Source organism: Protopterus annectens, chromosome 3.part1 (genome assembly GCF_019279795.1).
Source record: "Protopterus annectens isolate FY-2018-M chromosome 3.part1, PAN1.0, whole genome shotgun sequence".
In the NCBI taxonomy this organism is placed as follows: Eukaryota; Metazoa; Chordata; order Ceratodontiformes; family Protopteridae; genus Protopterus; species Protopterus annectens.
The window spans coordinates 25,131,405-25,149,845 of NC_056732.1; the positions used below are offsets into that span (position 1 = coordinate 25,131,405).

An 18,441-nucleotide genomic window follows, 5' to 3' on the forward strand; every position below is an offset into this window, starting at 1 on the left:
TACCTTAAGCTCACTGCAGATTCTACTGCATACCTGCTTCAATTCTCACCAACAGATGTATTCAACACTTCCATGTCCCTGCCCTGTGGAAGAAATGCTTTGTTATTCCCCTCCATAAAGGAGGTAACTCTTCTGAAATCTCTAACTTTAGGCCAACTGCCACCTTGTCCTTTCTTTCTAAAATCTTGGAAAAGTGTATTCATAAAGAATTCCTTCAGTACCTCTTACAAAATTATCTCCTAACCCCAACACAGCATGGTTTCTGACCAGACCATGGCACCACTACAGCTCTCCTCAACTTTTCTGACACCATTAATAAGGCTACAGACCAAGGAAAGTTTATATCTTTTGTTTCCCTAGATATTTTAAAAGCCTGACACCATGTCACAAAAGAAGCTTCTGACCTCTCTAGGCCTTTCCAAACCAAGTGTTCTATGGTTCTCTAACTACCTATCTGAAATAACATCAATTTGTAAAATGTCCCTGTTCTCTCTCACTCTCCTTATCGCCTGCTTAAAAATTGTTCTTTGAGGCTATATTCTTGGACCACTGCTCTTTAACATTTTCATCAATAACCTATACACCTCCTTTTAACTCTTCATCTTTTATCATCTTTTCTCTATGACTCACTTATTTTGACTAGCATCCAGACATCTCTTAAATCATAAGTGGAGCAATGCTATAAAAAATAGCTAGATCTGCAGCTAACCTGCCACCTGCAGCTCATTACTCTGCATTATGTGCTCTCAAATGGTTACAACTCTCACATCAACTAGCCCGTACACAACATCATCTAACCCATAAAATACTACATAACCCTTCAACCTGCCCTTCTATCTCCTTAGTACCTCAACACTATCACCCAAATCACCCTCTGTGCTCTCAGGACAAAAAATGCTTGAAATGTATAAAGCAAAAAAAAAGTATGGGACAAAGTGTACTCACACTGCATAGCCAAACTGTGGAACTCTATCCCAACTTCAGTCACAGCTATATCAAGCCTCCTTGTACAAGCCCTCTCTCAAAGAATTTCTCGGTAACTCATGGCTATGCCCACACACCTCTCCTGTACAATCTACATCAAGAAATTGTTTGCATTCTTACCAACCTTTCACCATACTATCTATACCCTTTCAACACTTGTCCTCTGTCCATTCTTAGAGGGGATTTGAATAATCTGTTTCTGATTATTTCCTAGCACAGTACACTATGCTTCTAACAGTTTTGCATATACTGATTTTCATATTTAATTGGATTTTTTCCTTTTATTATCATATCACTGGTGTCTCCTCATGCTTTACTGTATCCTATGTATTCCACTGTCAGATTGTATGTATATATGCTTCCTAATTACATCTATGCTAGCGTTTTATTTGATGTTATTTAGCTCTCAGGAGCTTTTCTCCTTGGACTTTCCCAGTAAACAAATGCCAATAAATAAAATAATAATAAAATATCTGCCTGTGTCAAAATGGAGCTTTGAAGATGTCAGTGGCCCTGCACTGTAAGGTTTTCTGAATTAATCTGGTCTTTAGTGGAAGGGGGTGTAAATGTAAAGCAACCCTGGGGGCCAGTAAAGAGACAGAGCGCCCTTGGGTATTTGGTTCTGGAAAGGGAGGTGGGGCTTCCAAAAATGGAATGTAATAACCTCTGGATATAATCCTTCTGACCCCTTGGTCTCCTGTGATGGTGAACCACAAGAGTGGGTAGAGGAATATGGATCCCCCGACTGCCTCCAGAGTGGAGCAGTCAGGAAGACCTTCAGGGATTCTGTGGGTGCCTGACAGAAAACAGCCAGCTGAATCTCTGGTTCTGTGTACCATCTCAGCCTCTGGGCCTGTATCCATTAAAGTGACAGCATTTGCTGCAGCCATCTCTGTCAGAAGATTGTATACTTATGTCTAAACTTTCAGAACCAGACAGAATGAGGCCCTGTTTGGTTCCCATTAAAGGGGTGTTGGAGGACCTCAAACTTAACTCCCACTGCAGACAGAGTTTTGCCATCTTGTTTATTCCTCTGCATTTTCTCTTTCACCACAGAACCAAACAGGGTAGTGCCTTCATAAGGAATGACAGTGAAGGATGCTTTAAAGCTGTTCGTGATATTGCATAATCACAACCAAACACGGCACCGCACAGCAATGTCTGCCCAGTCTGCTTTCACTGCTCCATCCGCTGCATTACGTATTAGGCATATGGAGAGGTTGGTAATAGTGGACAAGGTCAACAGAGCAGCCTGACGTTTCTGGGACTCAAGAGAAATTGGATTCTTCAGATTGGATAACGCTTGTTGAGCGAGATCTCGCCATGCATGTGGCACAGTTGATCACTCGGATGGAGAATGAGCCCAAAGCATATGCCCACTTCCCCAGGCTATCCATCACCTGAGACTCCCTGTTGGATGGATGGACAGAGGAAAAGTCCTCAGATAACACACTCTTGGTGGCTGCCTCTATAATTATAGAGTCTACGGGGGAAGTCTGGACCAATATAGGCTGCCTTTAGGGGGACACAGTATCTGCTTAGCAGGTTTCAGGTTCCTGTCATGATTTCCTAACTGCCACTTCTATAAACTTGTTGTCCACCCAGGATGTAGAAGGTGTCATTCCATATGCCTCATACTGTACTGACTCATCCTGAGATAATACATGAGCTCAAGGATCTTGCCAAAGGAAGCATCCTTGGGAGGGGATTGTGAGGATCCCACTCCATCCTACCAAGTTGGTATATGAAGTGAATGACTAACGGGGAGCATAGATGTTCTTCTTACACAAACTTTTCTTAAATGGCTCAAGGGATGAGGTTCCTGAGTTCTCTAAGAGCTGTCTCTTTGCCAGGGCAGAAGATTTTGGGTTGATGGAAAGACTCGGACCTATGGATGCCTTTGTAGACGCAAATGAGATGGATTGAATGTTGGGGTCCGAGACAAATGCAGTTCAATCCTAGCAGCCAGAGTTGAAGTATCGCTTGACTTTTTCTCCGGATCTGATTCTTTGGCTTTTGAAATTTTCTCACCTGACTTTTCGGGTTTTGGAGTCTCCAGATCTGGAGGAGGAAGCCCTTTAACAATAAGCTTATTCATGCGTTCCACCAAAGCCCTGGGTCCAAAGGCAGCACAAATGTCACAGGATGCAGTTAAATGGGAAACTCTCAAACACAACACACAAAGACAATGGAGATCCTGCTGAGGGAACTTGTGGCCACACTTTGTTCATTTCTTACAACTACTAGCTTCTCCCTGTCTATAAAACTGAAAGGCAACACCAAGTATAGAAGTACAACACTAAAGGTCACTGCATAATACACTAAGTACAGGCAGTCCCCAGGTTACAGACATCCGACATGTGGACAACCCATAGATATGAACGGGCTGTTGCAATGTTGGAAATAACGTGAGAAAAATTAAAATAGTTAAAGCTGCCCAAATGTGTGTGTGTGTGTGTGTGTGTGTGAGAGAGAGAGAGAGAGAGAGCGTGAGAGTGACAGTGATGTGTGAGTGAATGCACGTATGAATGAGGTAGTGACTGTGTGTGAGAGATCGGGAGAGTGAGAGCGATGTGTGAGTGAATGCATGTATGAATGAGGATGTGACTGTGTGTGAGATCAGGAGAGTGAGACTGATGTGTGAGTAAATGCATGTTTGAATGAGGAAGAGGCTGTGTGTGTGTGTGTGATCGGGAGAGTGAGAACAATGTGTGAGTGAATGTAGGTATGAATGAGGAAGAGACTGTGTGTATGAGAGAGAGAGTGAAGAGTGAGCGCAAGGGAGCAATCCCCTTGCAGCAATTAAGAGGTGGGTGGTTGCATAAGGGGAGGGGGTTAGTTATGGAACAGGTAAAGTAGGGTTAAGAGTGTGTATGTGTGTGTGTGTGTGTGTGTGTGTGTGTGTGTGTGTGTGTGTGTGTGTGTGTGTGTGTGTGTGTGTGCGCGCGCGCGCACATGCGTGTGTGATATTTCTAAACCTCTTACAACAAGAAATATGGGCAAAGCCATAAACAAAAGTGGGACAAATGCCCAAAAATAGGGACAATTTTAATAAATATTGCTCTAACAAACTTAGAAAGTTGATAGAATAACTGGTTTTGCATTAGCATGAATTGTCTGAAAGATATGAATTCTGAAACTGAAATGTCTGTGTGTGTGTGAACAAATCTTCATAAAAACATACAGTTGTGTACATTTACCATAAATGTAGATGTTCGAGTGTATTCACTGTTGCAGTCATCACAATTACCAGGGAAGCCCTCGGCCAGCCCGATTACCAGAGACTTAGTATTTCTGCTTCGGCTGCTGTCACTTGAGGACTGACGTCAGGTTGTCAGTAGTATAAAGTAAGGCAGCCAACACCATTCCATCAGTTTTTCTTGCCCTAACCTGTCAGGAGCCACCAAAGTAGGAAGCCAGGTTCTGGTGGAAGAACCTCACCAGTGGGAAAAAAATACCAATATGTCCCTTGTAAGGAAAGAAAAACTGCAAGAAAGAATGGTAATAAAAGGAGAAAGAGAAAAAAGGGGGATGGAGGTAGGGAAACCAGGACTGCAACAGTGAATGCACTTGAACATCTACATTTATGGTAAGTGTACAGAACTGTACTATGTTCTTCTTGTTTCACTGTTGCAGTCATCACATTTGGTTAAATTCCCAAAGCTGAGGAAATGGGTGGAGGCAGTCAAGGAAACTAGGGGCTGGCTAGGATGCCCTGCAAGACTTCAGAGGCAAACCCTGCCCTGGATTTGGAGAAGAGAGGCAGGTGGGTAATGCTTGGTAAAAGTGTGAACGGATGTCCAGGTGGCAGCCTCCAGGAAGTCCCTGGTGGGGACTCCTCTGAGGAAAGCTGCAGAGGTGTAGGCTGCTCTGGTGGAGTGTCCTGACCCCCTTGGGGGGAGGCTTTCTATAGTGTTTGTAGCAGAAATGGATGCAGTCTGCTATCCATTTGGAGATGGTTTGCTTGGAGATGGCTTTGCCTTCTGCCCCTGTAGCAAAGCTAACCAGCAATTGATCAGACTTTCTGAAGGATTTAGTCCTGTCCAGATAGAAGCTGAGCTGTCTGTGCACATCTAGAGAGTGAAGAATCCTTTCCCCCTTGTTCTGGGGATTAGGAAAGAAGGTGGGCAAATGAATGGATTCATTGAGAGCCACACTAGACACCACTTTGGGCATGAAGGATGGATTAGTTCTGAGGGATATCCTGTCTGTATAGAAGATGATGGAGGGTTCCACAGCCATGCGTGCTTGTAGCGCAGAGACTCTTCTGGCTGATGTGATGGCTAGAAGGAATGCTGTCTTCCAGGAGAGAATTTTTAACTCTGCATAAAAAGCTGGTTCGAAAGGGGGCAGGGTGAGTTTTTCCAAGACAAGCTGGTGTTGGTGCCCTTCTGGGGGGCCTCAAGTTGCTAGCCCCTCTGATGAACTGTTTGATCAAAGGGTGGGAGAAAAGAGGCTGCTCAGTGGGAAAATGAGCAGAAATAGCAGAGGCATGAATTTTATGGAGGAGAAAGAGAGGCCACTGTATAGAAGGTCAGCTAAGTAATCCAGGATGAGAGGGATGGAGGGCTGTACCGTACTGGCTCCCTTAGCCTGGATCCAGGTGCAGAACCTTTTCCATTCATCTGCATAAGACTTTCTGGTGCTAGGATGTCTGGCCTCACGGATAACATCCAGAACCTGTTTACTGAGGATGGGAGATTGGTTCAGAGATAGGGGATAAGCCAAGCTGCCAAATTAAGAGTCTGCAATTTGGGATGCATGAACTCCCCTTCCCACTGAGTCAGAAGGTTTGGAATCTGAGGAAGATGCCATGGAGGCAGCGGGGACAGGCTGCGTAGCAAGGGGTACCAGTGTTGTTGGGGCCAGTCTGGGGCTATACGGATGATCCTTGTTTTTTCCTTCCTTATTTTGAGCAGTACCCTAGGGATCAGTGTTAGGGGAGGAAAGGCACAGACCGATAGACTGAGCCAGGAGAAAGACAGGGCATCCACTTTCCAAGTCATGCAGTGATGCTCACTGGTGCAGAATTTGTTGAGCTGATGGTTGGAGTGGGAGGCAAAGAGGTCGACCCTTGGGGTTCCCCATTTCTGAGTTATTAGGGTGTAGGTATTTCTGTTGAGTTGCCACTCATGTGGGTTCAGAAGATTTCTGCTTAATTGGTCTGCCAGAGAGTTGAGAGAGCCTGGTAGGTATTGTGCTAACAGGTGTAGCTGCATGAAAGAGGCTGTGAGCCAAAGGGTCATGGCCAGCCTGCGGAGAGAGTAGGAGTGAGTCCATCCCTGCTTGTTGATGTACCACATCACAGTGGAGTTGTCTGTTTTGATCAGGAGAACCCCTAGAGACAGAAGGGGTTTGAAAGCTATCAAGGCATGCTGCACAGCCATCATCTCTTTTAGACTGATGTGCAGAGGGATTTGCTGTGGGCTCCATTGGCCCTGTATGCACCTGCTGTCCAGGTGTGCACCCCAAGCGTAGTCTGATGTGTCTGTAGTGAGGGTATGGGCAGTGAGGGGTGGGAGAAGGGCAGTCCCTTCTTGTGGGAACATGCTGTTGCCCACCAATGAAAATCCTTTCCGAGGCAAGGAATTATAGGTAGAAGAGTTTCCAGGTCTTGAGAGTGTTGACACCAAAGGCGCTTTAGGTACCACTGAAGTTTCCTCATATGCAGTCTGGCATACAGAATGAGTAGTATGCAAGATGCCATGAACCCCAGAGCTTTCAGGATCTTCCTTGATATCTGGGGCCTGGTGGCTAGTTGAGAGAAGTAGGCTGTCAGGAAAATTTGTTTCTCTGGTGTAAGGCATGCCATCTGGGATGCTGTGTCCAGACTTGCTCCCAGGAATATTATCCTTTGTGTGGGCACCTGTTTGGATTTCTTTTCATTGATTGTGTACCCTATTGAGGTTAGTAGGGTCTTTACAAAGGCCAGGTGCTTGAGCAGCTTTTTCTGGTTGCCTGCCTGAATAAGGCAGTCGTCTAAGTATGGGTAAAGTTGAATATTTCTTTGTCTGCAAAAAGCAATGGCCGGAGCCAGACATTTTGTGAAAACTCTGGGAGCAATAGACAAGCCAAAGGGAAGCGCAGAGAACTGAAAGTGTTGAGATCCTGCCCTGAAGCAGAGATATTTTCTGCATGATTCCCTGATAAAATAGGCCTCTTTTAGATCTAGGGTGGCTAGCCAAGCATCCTTGGAGAGCATGGGTAGCAGCTGCTGTAGGGTGAGCATTTTGAATTTTGAGATCACCAGGAAGGTGTTTAGAATGGACAGATCTAGGATGGGGCACCAGGTGCCCTCTTTTCTGGGTACCAGAAAAAGTCTGGAGTAGAAATCTTGGCTTGTCTGTTCTGCAGGAACGTGCTCCACTGCCCTCATAGAGAGCAGGGAAAGGATGTGCTTTTGAGCCTCTGCCCACTGATTTGGTGGTAGATCTGGGAACCCTTTTGGGGTTGGAAGGGTGTGGAAGGAAATTTGTATCGATGAAACATAATGTTCAGAACCCACTGGTCATTGGTACTTGTGGCCCAGGTGCTTGAGTGGAAGGAGAGTTTTCCTCCCAAGGGTAAGTGAGGGTGGGCAGAGGGGGTGGGGTGGGGAGGTGGTAAGTCATTGTGAATTATTTCCATAAGGGGGTGGCTTAGAACTCCCTAGTTTTGAAGGGGAGGTAGTTCACTGCTTAGATCTCTGCATATCCTGGGGGTGCTGTCTGTGGGGTCTGTTTCCTTGGGGACTAGGCTGGGCTGATTTACTTGGAGCAGGAAAGGACCAGTGCTTGGAGGGACAATGCCTGCTGAACCAAGGGGGCTGGACCTGTAAGAAATCCTTAACAGTTTGCATAGATTTTGCTTTTTCTTCCATCTTTTTTAAGACCTCTTCTGCCTTTGTGCCAAATAAGTTATCTTTGTGCAAGGGGGCATCCAACAATTTAGATTTGACATGGTCTGCCAGGGGTTGTTCCTTAAGCTATGCATGTCTTCTAATGACAGAACCAGTGACTGCTGCCCTGCAAGAAGCTTCTATGGCGTCAAAACCACAGTGCAAAGTGGGTTTAGTTAATTGACTTGCAGAATGCATTAAATCTTGTAAATCTTTAGATTCTGCCCAAGCAGGAAAGGAAGACATTTTTTGTTTAAGGCGTTCCAAGGTATGTTGCTGAAATTTCAGCATATGGAACTGACAATTTAGTGCCCTGATAGCAAAAGTAGCTGAGCTGTACACTTTTTTACCCCATCTGTCCAATGCTTGGGAATCCCTGTCTGAGGGGGTGGGATTCTTAGCAGAGGTTGCTTTAATCCCTTTTGGCCCTTGAGAAATGACATCAGGGTCAGCTGTTGGATTCTAAAAAAGACCTCTACGTGAGTCAGGGACTCTATAGTGCCCGTCTGGTTTTCTGGGAGCAGGAGGGAAGGGCGTCAGGAGTCGAGCTGGATTCCAGGGAAACATCCTCCACAACATCCGGAATTGTAGGGATGGCCAAGGGCCTTTGTTGCGGAAGATCTAGGAATTTCCTGAGTCTCTTTTTAGATTGAGGGTAGTCCTCACTCTCCCATTGGAAATGCTCCTTAAAGGTATGCAGGTTTCCCCAAAGGAAAAATCCTCTGGGAGAGAGGCTGAAGGAATGGAGTCCTCTGCATCAGAATCCTCATAAGTGGAGAGGGGTTGCATGTCTTCATAGTCAGATGCATCAGATTCATCTGACTCTTGTTCAGATAAAACTACAGGGGACAGATCTCTTTTCCTTTTGGAGGGGGTAGCCTGGCTTTCCCGGATCAGCATGATAAGGTCTTCCAGGTGCCTGAGAGTGGGTTGTTGGTTTCTTGGGTGTGGTATGAACCCTGGGCCTGAGAAACTCAGTAGTTTTTGAAAGAATGGTAGTTGCGAAAGAAGTCTGTTTGTGTCGAGATTCGGTAGTGACAAGGACTTCCTCAGAAGCCGGTGCCTGCTCAGCAGCTCTGGACCCATCCAAGGTAGAGACGACTGCAGGATCCTTGATCGAAGAACAGTTTTGCTGCATACCAGATTCCAAAAGGGTCTCGGTAACTGCCTGCGAATCAACTGAAGCGGGCATCAGGGGCTGCGAAAGCGCCTCACTGAGTACCGGAGGACTGACGACTAGCTTAACAGAAGCATCGTCGGTAGGTTTGGACCTGTGCAGTCTGTCTCGGTCTTTACATTTTTTTCAGAAGATCTGCTGTCGGATGGCTTAACGATGCCAAATCGCAATTCGAGGACTGTAAATGAAAATATCGATCTACAATAAGGGCCCAACGATGGACAGTTCTGGCATTGAACAAAGCACAGAAGTGACAACGGGGGACTTCGTGGTCTGGGCCTAAACAAGTGACGCAGTAAGAGTGGAAGTCTCAGTATGGTATTTGCTTTCCACAGGCAAGTCAATTATTAACTTTTTCTGACATTGGTTAGTGCAAGAAAAAAGGATCCCCAACAGGGTACTTAGCTTTAAAAGACTTCAAGTTCAATTCGGTAGACAAAAACTCAGGTAGCGGCTGACCAGCACTCGTGCGAACTGCTTCTGCTTTGGGCTCCACGGCAAGAAAGACTGATGTAATGGCGTCAGCTGCCTTACTTTATACTACTGACGACCTGACGTCAGTCCTCAAGCGACAGCAATCGACGCAGAAATACTAAGCCTCTGGTATTCGGGCCAGCCGAGGGCTGCCCTGGCAGGGATAACGAAAATGTGATGACTGCAGCAGTGAAATACGAAGACTATCTGCATTTAATAACAAGATGCCTTAAACCAGCTTTGTTGATAGGAAGCAAGGAAGCATAGATACGGTATTCAGTATTATCCTTAATTTTTTTTTTTGTTGTTGTTTGGAAGTGTTTTCTAAAGTGTTTTATATGCAAAGAAAAGTAAAATAAATACTAGACTGAGGCAAACATTTGACTAAGTGACATTTAATAAGAACCATACGGGTTTTGACTTGCATACAAATTTGACTTAAGTACAGACTAAAAAACGGATGTCGTCCTTAACGGGGGACTGCCTGTAATCAGAAGTAACAACATACTCTACAAATGCTTCAATAAACTGCAAAGTGCCCTTAAACCAAACAACCACACACTAAGAATCTTAGTATTAGAAATACTGCAATTACAATGATATAACTACAATGATAATGCCTAGGTTAACGAGAAAACATGCAAGAGCTACAATATTAAGATAATCTGTGACACTAAGGGCAGGAAATAAGATGACAAAAAAATGTCTACAAGGAAAGACAGGCTCAACTGACAGGAAAAGCTATCAAAACTGAAGAAATATGCATTCTTGGAAAAAAAAATGTTCTACTACCTAATTTTAGGATAAACAGTCAAAAACTGTGAAAAAAAGGCTTTTGAGGTGGAGTACTTATCTGCCCAGATCTTGCTGCTACTTGGAAGGTGACAAACAAGATCTCCATACTGGATCCAAAAGGTGGCTTGAGAAACTATATGTCAGACTGGATGGACTGAATGAATAGTGTCTACAGATTTCTTATTACACTACGCAGGAAGATGCAGACCTTTGCTAAGTAAATTCCAGCCGTGCAGTTGACGGACACAATCACCTACAACAGATCAGTACAGATTACTTACAGATGCTGCCTGCTTGCGTGCCTGGCTGATGAGTTCTCTGATTTCAGACAAGTTTCTGCTAATATTGTCCTCTAGCACCTTCAGTGGTTTCAGTCTGTCAAGTAATAGGTTGGCTTGGGTTTCTGCTTCTTTCACCTTCTCTTCAGCTGACACGGCTACCCAAAAAGAAAAAAAAAAGATAAGATCATCTGAATGATAACAAAAAAAAATGATAATTCTAATACATTATCAAGTTCAGTTTGCTAATATGTTAACAACATGACAAACAGATCTATTACACACATAAACTAGAATTAGAATGCTCTAAATACTGAATAAGTTCTGAACTTAACTTCTTATGTGATATACAACACAAAATAATAAGAATGTGCCAAAACATTGAATGTTTGGAATTACATTTCTCAGCAGAACAATAAACCTTTTAGAAAATGCCCATTCAAAAGGAAGAATATTCTTCAGTTTCCACTCATGCTTGTATTCATCCTGCCATGATATGAACCATCAGCTTTTTTCTGCCACAGGCCTAATGCAGAAAGACTTTTTTTGGATAAAAAATAATAAATAAATAAAATGTATTAAAAAAGAAAAATATCTATAATCTGAGGTGGCAAAAAGTTAACTATTTCATGACTCTTTCAACTAGTCATATATGTAAACAGAACCGTAAATAAGAAAGCGGGTAGAAGCAGAAACAAATAAAACACTTCTGAAACAAACACGGTCAAATCCACTGAAAAAAATCATAAAATAAGGGACTTCAAGGGTGGGACTGGTATGGTACTCAAGAAAAAACTAGTCATACCTGGAAGTGACATTATTTGGTACTTGGTAAATCTAGAAAGAATACTTCAGTGCTGTGGAATACCTTTATACAGTTTCAGTTTTTTCATCATATAAAATAAATGAGGTCAAAACAAACGCTATAGCAGTAATGTGTTCTCACATGTGAACTGGTTCAGCAACACCCATGCTTACAGGGACATAATAAGATGAAGGCTTGGATTAAAAGGGATGCTACAATGCCAGCTAAGGATATGTGAGAAGAGACTAAACAAAAGATAATACATTAGGTGAGAAGTTGGAAGCTCTTGACGATGGATACACACAGTTAAGTACAATCAGAGAGAATGATTCTACTTCCCCTGGCACTGTACAGGCATCAGACATATTCATAGGTTCATACTAGGCTATCTGCCCTAGGGCATTTATAAGCCTAGCCAGAGTGTGTTTGGCTTTTGCCACCCATTTTAAATTAATTTTGCTATGCCCTTTTTCGAGGTTAGTATACTGTGCCTCTGTCTAACAGTGACACAGAAGTGATACCCGGGGTAAACCTATGATCTCCCATCCACTCATCAAGATTCCTCTTGAAGAGAGTCAATTGTTATGAACTACACAGGAAAAGCTGTGGACCATAATTATTATGGGAGAGGGGTAATGAAATAAGGAGAAAACAGGATTTTGGATGCAGGCACTTAATGGGGAAACCAGCAAAAAAACATACATGGAAACATTTATAAGAAACTTAAATATACAAAAGCTAGGAAGATGAGGTTCAAGAATAAATAGCTAAGATGGGAGAAATTATATAAAATAATGATGTATAATCAGACAACAAGAAAGTCTTCTGGAACAGATGGGATTCCTGTGTAAACTTGGAAATTAACAGGGAAAAAGTGATAAAGCTCTAGGTTTTGTTAACCAGCATTTTAAAGTGAGGGACAGTAGTGGCACCTTGGAAGAAATCTGTGGTGGCTGCACTACTTAAAGAAGGAAAATAGCCTTTAAATCGACCTTCATATAGGCCGTTTCAATTCTGAACCATGATTATAAAGCATTTATTAAACGAATAGCTAAGGTGTTGCCCAAAATGATATAATGGTGACCAAACAAGTAACAAATCTAGGTTATGAGTATCATATATTTAGAAAATCAATTTCAGTAACACCTCCTTACAACTGCATTTCACCATGTGCCATCAATTATCACAGAAAAGAAGCTTGGTGAAGGGACAGATGTCCAGGGTGTCAAGGCTGACATCAAGCGATGAGGAATTTCTGAAAGAGTTGTCTGTTTTGAAGGACACGTTTTTAGAGAATGGGTACCTGAATCACTTTTAAATACGTTGGGGAAAAAGAATAAGTTTGAACCATTCTTAAGGGTGATTGATAATGCAATGTGTTTAAGGAGCAATCCTTGCATTAAGGTGGAAATATTTATAGGCCAAAGGCAATGGTAATTACATACAGACAAGGTATGCTTGCATACTGAAAAGTACAGTCGTGTTTAGTGAAGATGTGAAGAGTAACTTAGGGGACACACCAATTATTTCATATAGGAGGAATTTCAGCCTCAAACAAGCAATGGAAAGAAGATTCAGTAGTGTGAAGAACAAGGACAGAAAAATGGTTGTGTGCGGACACTGCAAGGCATGTAAATATACAAATGCCGCCTCTTTCATTAATATTGTAAACTACCCCTATGCTGCAGTTAGTAAGGGGCGATATAATTGCCAGACATATGGTGTATGTGCAGCAAAATGCCTATCGTGACTTTTACATCAACAAAACTGAAAGCAAGTTTAATAAGAGAATTTTGGAGCATATGGGAGATACAAAACACAATGTCCATACTAATGCTTCATCAAACCATTCTTGTGTTTGTACAACTTTTAATAAGTTCTTGTTTTTTATTTTAGTAAAGGTTTCAAAAAATGCTTGCGAATCTGCTTTACAATAAAAGGGCCTGCTGGCACATTAGACTAAAAAACACTTGGTTCCCAGGTTTGAATGAAGCTCTTGTCATTTGCAAGTATTTTAAAACTAAGATAAGAGCGAATAAGATCTGAGTATAAATATACAAACACATTATATTTTAAAATAGTTTTAATTCATATTATTTACATTTATTCACTTAGGAATTGTTTACTTACAGTTGTATTTAAATAGTTGTATATTCATTACATTTACTTACACTTAGGGAAAATTCAATAGTTTGATTAAGTGCCATTGGTTTAAATATTAACTGGCTGATATGTGTCAGGTGAGTATATTTGTATATAAATACACATCTTTTTATTGTAGATTAGTTTTGATGAAGTCTGTTGACAATAAAAGTGTTTAACTGCTCACTGTTTAGTTTTAAGTTGACATTCAACCATCACAATTTTTCACTGATACATTTAATTTTTTATGGTTACTTGTTCTGCATTTACAACTGAGGGGAATATTTTGGGTTATTAAAATGAAACAACTACAGTCTGACTTACCAACCATGGAAGAGCTAGTAATCAGGTCACTTGTTTCTTGCAAGGTATTATTCACGCTGGATAAAGTAGAAGAAGTGTTGAGCAGTTGCTGAGTCAAGTTTCTCACTTTCTCCAAAGCTGCAGCGGTGCTTGTGCTGGCTGAGATGGCACGATCCTTCACATCCTGCAAGTCTCCAGTAGTAGCTGGAATTTCATATGAAACACACCCATTAACTCTTGAAAAGAAATTAGTTGAAACATGGCATATTTTTTTTATTTATTCTTCACTGATTGGGTAAATCCTACTAGGTTAATGTCCTCTTTTTAGTGGAGCCCAGAGGTGGTATTCGTACTACCTAGGGGAACTTTGGTCATGGTACTGGGGAACTTACCCTGTTCCTTTTTTCAATAAGTGAAATAAGGATCTTTTATATCAATCTAAGCTACCACCAAATCATACAAATGGGACCTCGGTTTAACTCTGAAGAACAGCACACTAAGGAATGCAGCACCACCCTTATAATGTCTGAAATGTCGGTATTCAGACATTAATCCAAGTGCCTGCTGTGGGAAGAAAACCCAAAATCTTCTGATCTTCTACCCACTGACACTACTATGGCATGACCAAAATATATGTTAAATCACAACATATGTAGTGATCATAAAAACACAAATCCTTAAGTCTTCAACTAAAATTTTGTTGAAAAATCTGCAAAATTGTCAATATGCATTACAAGGAAAGTTTCTAGATATACACACAGACATATATACATATACATACATACACACACACACACACACACACACACACACACACACACACACACACACACACACACACAGACACATATGTATATATACCTGATTGATATGTGGAAACGTCAGACTCCTGACAGATGCTTTAAAAAATGAAAATCACAGTTACCAAAAACCAAGCCTACTGAAACAAAAAAAAAATCACAAAAGGAAACAACTTTCCTTTTGTTCATAGGTTCACAGGTAGGTACTAGACTATCTGCCCGAGGGCATTTATAAGCCTAGCCAGAGTGTGTCGGCTTTTGCCGCCCCATTGATTAATTAACTGTGCCTCTGTCAAGCAGAGCCAATGAAGTGATCCCAGGGGTGTACTTTCTGTTACCCATCCACTCGTCAAGGCTTCTCTTGAAGAGTGTTAGTGAGGGGCTCTGCCTAATGTAGTTAGGAATTTTGTTCCAAAGCATGGGGAGTCTCTGTGAAGGAATCTATCCCTCCAGCATGTTCTATTTATTGTTGTGGCGAGGTTTAGCTCACTAGAGTGCGTGGCTCGCAGTGACTTGGATTTCTTTAGCTGGAGCATGTCCATCAATTCTGAGTTGGACATGGCTTTGTAAGTCAGGCAGAGATCACCTCTGAGTAAGCGATAAGCCACTGAGTACAGCCGGAGGTTTACAGTCGGGCCGCATAGGACATATGTTTGAGGCCAGTAATCATCTTGGTGAGGTGCTTTTGTGGTCTTTCCAGCTGTTGGAAGTGTCTTGTGAGGTACATCCCAAATGGGGCATTGTACTCTATGATGGGTCTGATGAGTGACGAGTAGAGGGGCACTATAACCTCTTTATTTCTATATGCAAACCCCTTAGTAATTAGATGGGCCACATAGAAGAATTCCCAAACTACTTTGGCAATACGATTGTCAAAGGAGAGATTACTATCTACCTGGGTCCCCAGATCTCTTATTACCTCTTCTGTATTAAGAGGGCTGTCGCCTATGTGGTAATTCGTGGGTGTTTTGTTTTTCCCAAATGGGATGACTATGCATTTTTTGGCAGTTAGCTTGAGGCCATGACTTTGACACCAGGTGTCTGTCTCAGTAAGGCCTTTTGGAGGATGTTCGTGTCAGCCGGAGAGTCAGTTATGGCTCCCAGTTTGCAGTCATCGGTGAACTTGGTTAGCCATAATCCTCCTGTGTTTGGCTGCACTTCTGAGAAATATATGCCAAACATTAGGGGTCCCAGAACTGAGCCTTGTGGGACACCACTTGTGACTGGTTTAGAGTCAGACCTGGAGCCCGCTATTCTTACCGTGTGAGTTTTGTCAGTAAGACAGTTTGGCAACCCATCTTGTGACGTAGGGGTTTATGTTCAGGCTGGTGAGTTTCTCTATAATACTGAGTGAGGTAACAGAGCGCATGCATTTTGAGATTTAAACTCCTGGCGTTGAGCAGCATAACCCTCAATTTTTTACTTGTGCTGTTTACGGAGGTGGGTTTGAATTTTGAGCCTTGCCTAAAAAGGCACTAAGGGGGCAGCAAGAGCCTTGGCCAGTATTCGAAAGCCAAGGGGTGACAGGTGCAAGCCGTCTCTTGTGAAGCAACGCGGCTTGTCGAGCATGTCATCCCAGGCTGACAGATACTGGATCCCCTTTGAATGACACCAGAAGCTTAGCCAATTGTTGAAATTGATCATTTTTTCTTTATACTGAGGTATCATTCTTGGTGAGGGCAGGATGCTACTCAGGGTCAGTGTCATACCAGCCTGGGCTACATGATCAGAGAGCTCTTCCATGTCTCTTTTCATGTAGTCCAGGGAGGTACGTCTCAGGTCATTCACACCAACATGAACAAGAGTCATATTTGTACTTGGGGTGACCTGACTGCTTGTGTTATGTGGTGAATTCTGGCTCCCGACAGGCAGCTAACAGTAACCTTCTCCTTGTTCAGCCTAGTGAGTGGGGCGTCAGTGTGCCTGACTATTGAGTCACCTATTACCCCAAAGAGGTAGGCAATGCAAATTGCTAATAAAACATACATATGAAAGGCAATCAAAAAATTTCAGTTACCAGAAAATACTCCCCATAGGTAGTAAAGGGTAGAAGAGTTAGGTATGTACCAGCAAGTAAGAGGGGAAGGAGGGAGGGTACCCTGGACTGCAGCAGTGTTTACACTCGAACATCTACATTTATGGTAGGTACAAAACTGTACTATGTTCATCGTGTTACACTGCTGCAGTCATTACACTTGGGTAGAATCCCAAAGCTGAGGTAGGGTGGCTGGTTCTATAAGGCATTCAGGGTGGCTATCAGGCCCTGCAGCACTGCAGTGGCGAAGCCAGCTCTGGATTTAGAGTATAGAGGCAGATGTTAATGCTTGGTGAAGGTATGTACAGAACTCCAAGTTGCTGCTTCCAAAATGTCCTTGGTAGGTACTCCTCTTAGGTAGGCAGTTGAAGCAGCTGATGCCCTGGTAGAACGAGACCTAATGCTGTTAGGTACAGTTTTCCCATGGTGTGTATAGCAGAAACATATACAGTGTCCTATCCATTTAGAAATGGTCTGTTTTGAAATGGCTTTTCCCTGTGCTCCTGCAGCATATGCTACAAACAATTGCTCAGTTTTTTGAAAGCTTTGGTTTTGTCCAAGTAGAAGCGTAACTGCCTGTGTATGTCCAAAGAATACAGAAGTCTCTCCCCTTTATTATGTGGGTTTGGATAAAAAGTTGGCAAGTGAATAGTTTGGTTTAGAGCCACACTTGATACCACCTTTGGCATAAAAGTAGGGTTTGTTCTTAAAGACACCCTGTCTTGGTGGAAAATGATGAACGGCTACACTGCCATTAGTGCCTGTAATTCTGAAACTCTTCGTGCTGAGATTATTGCCAGGAGCAGAGCAGTTTTCCAAGAGAGATATTTTAAATCTGCTGAGTTAGCTGTCTCAAAAGGAGGTAAAGTTAATTTTTCCAAGACGTAGTTGATGTCCCAAGATGGAGTTGGTGCTCTATGGGGCGGTCTTATGTTTTTAACCCCTCTGAGGTACTGTTTCAGCAAAGGATTAGAAAAAATAGGTGAGTCCATGTTGTAATGAGCAGAGATGGCAGAGGCGTGGATCTTGATGGATGAGAAGGAGAGGCCTTTGTCCAGCATCTCAGTTAAATATTGTAATATCTGAGGAATATTTGGGACAAGAGGGTCAAGGCTTTCCTGGTGCCAGGCCTTCTGGCCTCCAGAATGACATCCATAACAGCTTTGGAGAGAGGCATTGCTTGCTTGACTAATGAATCTGCCATGCAGCCAGGTTTAAAGTCTTTAGCTGGCTGTGAAGTATTTGATTGTTGTGCTGAGTCAGAATATGTGGGATTTGAGGCAAAATCCAGGGTGGCCCTTGTGCTAAATTCTTTAAGATTGGGTACCAGTGCTGGCGAGGCCAGTCTGGGGCAATCAGGATCATGTTTGGCCTTTCTTTCCTGTTTTTTATGAGTACCTTTGGAAGGAGAGGTAGTGATGGGAAAGCATATACTTGTAGGTTTTTCCAGCTGAACGAGAGGGCATCCACTTTCCGTGCTTGTGGGTGTTAAGTCCTTGTGCAGAATTTCTGTAGCTGGCAGTTCCTTGGGGATGCAAACAGATCTATGTCCGGGCTCCACCATTTTTGCGTTATCATTCTGAATATTTGTGGATGTATTTTCCACTCGTGCGGATCCATGATGTTTCTGCTTAAGTCATCTGCCAGTGTGTTTTTCTCTCCTGGCAGGAACTGTGCTTGCAGATGAACTTGATAGGTTAGAGCCATGTTCCACAAGGTCATGGCTTGTCTGCAGAGGGGATAAGAATGAGTGACCCCTTGCTTATGTACC

The 18,441-nt window shown here is 42.8% G+C and overlaps 1 protein-coding gene across 1 annotated transcript in view; it reads right to left on the reverse strand.

Moving 5' to 3' along the window:
* LAMA1 (laminin subunit alpha 1) overlaps positions 1-18,441 on the reverse strand; it is a 3,417,884-nt gene that overhangs the window by 1,137,307 nt on the left and 2,262,136 nt on the right. The window contains exons 36-37 of the mRNA XM_044066516.1: positions 13,857-14,039; positions 10,589-10,743 (exon numbers count right to left, since the gene is read on the reverse strand). Of these exons, the coding sequence (XP_043922451.1) occupies positions 10,589-10,743; positions 13,857-14,039 (338 nt within the window). The remainder of the gene's footprint in view (positions 1-10,588; positions 10,744-13,856; positions 14,040-18,441) is intronic.